The sequence below is a fragment of the Carassius auratus genome, unplaced genomic scaffold (genome assembly GCF_003368295.1).
Source record: "Carassius auratus strain Wakin unplaced genomic scaffold, ASM336829v1 scaf_tig00214480, whole genome shotgun sequence".
Lineage (NCBI taxonomy): Eukaryota > Metazoa > Chordata > Actinopteri > Cypriniformes > Cyprinidae > Carassius > Carassius auratus.
Window position 1 is genome coordinate 281,890 of NW_020527673.1, and position 3,901 is coordinate 285,790.

The window sequence follows — 3,901 nt, forward strand, 5'->3', positions numbered from 1 at the left end:
AAAAAGAGTTTTATGCTAGTTTGACTGATTGTTAAACTTTCATGCTACAGTAAAATGCTTATGTGCAAAGACAAAGTAAAACATATTTTGTGTTCTTTGAGAATGCATGTGATGTCACAGTAGAACAATACTATTGATGTATATATATATATATATATATATATATATATATATATATATATATGTGAGCATATTTTTAGTATTGATTTCTTAGGATGTTTCACCACAAGCAGACCCAGATGGATCTCTGCATCTATTTTTTGACATTGATTTTGTGGAAAAACACAAATTCTGAGTCACCCAGATTCTTTTCAAACCTTCCATTTATTCACAAATTCATATGAATATGAAGTTTAGGTAAGGCATGTCAATGCCAAATATCACACAGAGGATAATTAACCCAAGAGGATAATTATGAGTATTGAAAGGTGTGTAAACAGAAATGTGAAGACAATAACCCACCATACAAACACAAGGCTCACTCCAAACGAATCTGTTTGGCCCTATGCCCCACCACTTATAAATGTTTTTTGGCGATCTCTAAAGAGGAGATATTGACGTGATTGACCACTTGTACTTTCGTGACGGTCTTCAGGTCTTCCACACGGTGTTTATACTGCATCACCTTGGTTTCGTCAATGTAAACATGGAAGTTATCATTGTCAGAGTAAATTTCAATCTGTTGAGAGACAAGGAGTTGATGCTGACTAAATCATCCTCACTCATTGTCAAACATAATTCCTGCTGCTCATGATACTTTGTCAATACAAATGTGCTTGCTCTGCTATATCACCTGAAAAGGCTCTTCTATCCCGAGGGGAAAGCTGCTGCACCTCTCCTCCTGTCCCCAGTGGTTGGCCATGTAGGAGTTGCAGATGATATCTGACTCAGTGAAGCGTGGCTTGAAATGGAAGGCTATTCTGTCATCGCGGTCACACAGGAAATTGATCTCAAACCTTTAGGACAGAGAAAGACATACGCTATAATGAACACATTTTTATGGCCAATACTAAACCTATGAGACCGTTGCTTGAAGGGCTATCAAGCAGTAATAAAGACTAGGCTCTCAAGAAACACTCTATTAGCATTACTGGATACGTGTTTGTTTCACTTTGAGAGAATCTTGCCAGAAAGTTCCCTGTTAGCTGGAAAGGGACTGAAGACTTACTTGCTGGCTTCTGCTGGGGTCTCTCCTTTCAGGATGACACTCCATCCTGGACATAGACCATCAGGACAGGATGCCTCAAACTGTTACAAAACATTAAAAACATAACAAGCATTATCACTTTCACTGAAAAGGAGAGAGTGCATTTAGGGTTTTTCAAAAGGATGATGTTTATGACAAAAACTGATAGGTAGAGGCTAATATTATAATGTACATATACACAAATTCAAATATATATATATATATATATATATATATATATATATATATATATATATATATATATATATATATATAGAAAGAGAGAGAGAGAGAGAGAGAGAGAGATCAAATTCATTGACTTGGCTGTCGGTAGATTCTGGGTATCAGCCAAAGCTGATAATGTCCAGATGCTCTCTATCAGCAGATATATATAAGCCCAGCACTGATCTATCACTAATGTAGAGTATTTATGGTTCAGGCGACCCAGGGTGCTTAGGAGCGATAATTGTCCAATTACCAAAGGCTTCCATTCAGGAATCACATTTCTGACTTCATCATGAATTAATAGACCATTGTTTTACTGCACGGCTATCACCGTTAAAGAAAGAAATTAAGATGTTAAAGCAATATTCTGTAGCCTGAAGCTATGACATTAATAATCAAGCAGGCAGTAGTTTTTCATGCAGATACAGTAGCTTGCCAGGATTGTCCGTAACTGATCCCATTAGTCACTGCTGAATGAAACCCCATCTTTCTTTTTTTTTTTGTGCTAGGCATAAAAATGTATTGCCTAATGAAGTCAGAAAATCCCAGTTTGCGAAATGTAAAATATATAAAGGCATAGCATAAATAAAAACAAATAAGAAAATTAAATGAATAAAATGTTATTTATTTTAAACCTAAAACCCTCCTTTGTTAGAACAATGTGCACTTAGTATTTGCTTCTCTAATGTTATGCTGATGAAAGCAGATTAGATATAACATGGTTATATACAAATACTTAGCTGACTTTGAATACTGATTACAGACATAGAAAATTGAACTCAGCTATGTCTGAAAGCACATTAGAGGATGACGTTCCTTTGAGCATAGGTGAGACGTCGCCTGCATCCACATTATCAGTTCAGCTACAGGCCAGCACCTGTTTTATCTCAGATGTTTGTGTGCTACTATGCTGTGCCGCATGCGCTGTTATCTGGATTATGAGTCACTTTCATAATGCTTGGTGCCACAGAGTGAGGACTGTTTGGGGAACCGAGAGGAAATGCAAAACTCGACACGCTTCCTATGCTCATCCCTGCTAGGCGTCAGACTCCGGTTACTGCTTGCAGAGATACGCGTGAGATTTCATGCAGCATATACGAACATATATTGCAAGCAGAATCAAATATCTGTGAACTAGAAGAGTGCAGATTTGGAGCCTTACCAAAAATCACTGGTTGTTTAAAAGCCTCTCAATGACATTGGAAAGGAAAGCAAGCTGATTTCTGGAGTTTCACAGGTAGTGATGGAGTGTTCTTTAGATCGAAACTGAGCCTGTTTTAATGCCTCCACTACTTTAAGCGCAGTCGCATGGAAAATAATTAAAGAATCATTAGTTTAGCTTTCAGAGAGATAGAGAGTGATGAGCTATGCAGAAGAGTTAAGTGTCACGCCATGAAGAAGCTATGCATTTTAAATCAAATATTGAATTATTAAAATTAAAGACCAATGCCAGACCCCAAAACTGCTTTAATCACGCCAGCAACTTTCCATTTATGTGCTCAAGCACATTTCAGCATCACTAATACTTGGCTTTTACTTAACACAATAAGCAAACTTGACCTGATTCTGTTCGCATGTTAGCAGACAGTGTTTTCCTTACCCGTAATGCCATCTTGTCATCAGGGCTGTCTATTGATCAGCTTCCAGCTGGATGTGTTTTGGCAGTGAGGGGTCATTTAAAGAGAGGGCAACACCACGTGAGAGTGAGCTTAGCAAGGTTTAGGCGGCAAAATAGGCTTTTGTGTGTGACAGGCTCATTCATAGAAAAAACTGTGGCGTAGAAATACAATGCAATAAAATAACTTTGCCTTAGGCCACATGGGAAGCTTGTGACATGCAATCAGCAATAACATTAGGTCAGAATTTCAGGTACTACACCAGTTGCATAAACATGACTGCAGGTATAATGGAAACCATATATGGAAATAACGATGTGGTTAACTATCCATCGCTCATTATGCAACACAAAACATCACTTTTGAAATGAATCACAGGATTTGTTTTTCAGCCAATGGAGTGTGTGGGGAAAGATAATGTGATTTTGATGGCCATATTTCAGCCGCCTGGGACTCCTGTAGGAGCTGGCTGAGAGGAATTGTTGACATCAGCAGTGAGCAAAAGGTGTCATGTGACATTTGCAATGTTTTTTTTTTTTCTGTAGCAGTGAATGATTTGCTGCTGATCCTGGGGATTTAAAAACTATCCATGTGGGTGTCTGTTTGGACTTTATAGCCTATCAAATCTGCCAGCCCTCAGGAATTTCCTGTCTGCATTTAGTCACAATGGCTCGCTAAAGCTCATCAGGGCAGTATGTATGTCCCTGCTTACTGCTGCAAAATACTCTGAATTTCTATACCACCAAGGCCTTAACAACATGGCCTTGTGCACAATATCACTCAAACTTTGCACCAAGTTAAAGCAAGTAACTAAATCAGACAGCTCTCCTAAGCAGGCTTTTTTTACTATGGCCTTGGAGACTGAATGTCCAAA

The 3,901-nt window shown here is 38.3% G+C and overlaps 1 protein-coding gene across 1 annotated transcript; it reads right to left on the reverse strand.

Moving 5' to 3' along the window:
• Positions 1 to 305: 305 nt before the first annotated feature.
• LOC113092144 (grifin-like) lies at positions 306 to 3,097 on the reverse strand. Its single transcript, XM_026257752.1, has 4 exons — positions 3,012 to 3,097; positions 1,169 to 1,248; positions 794 to 956; positions 306 to 679 (listed from the first exon to the last, which is right to left on the reverse strand). The coding sequence occupies exons 1-4, from the start codon at positions 3,021 to 3,023 to the stop codon at positions 518 to 520; spliced, it is 417 nt and encodes a 138-aa protein (XP_026113537.1). The 5' UTR covers positions 3,024 to 3,097; the 3' UTR covers positions 306 to 517.
• Between the last annotated feature and the right edge of the window lie 804 nt (positions 3,098 to 3,901).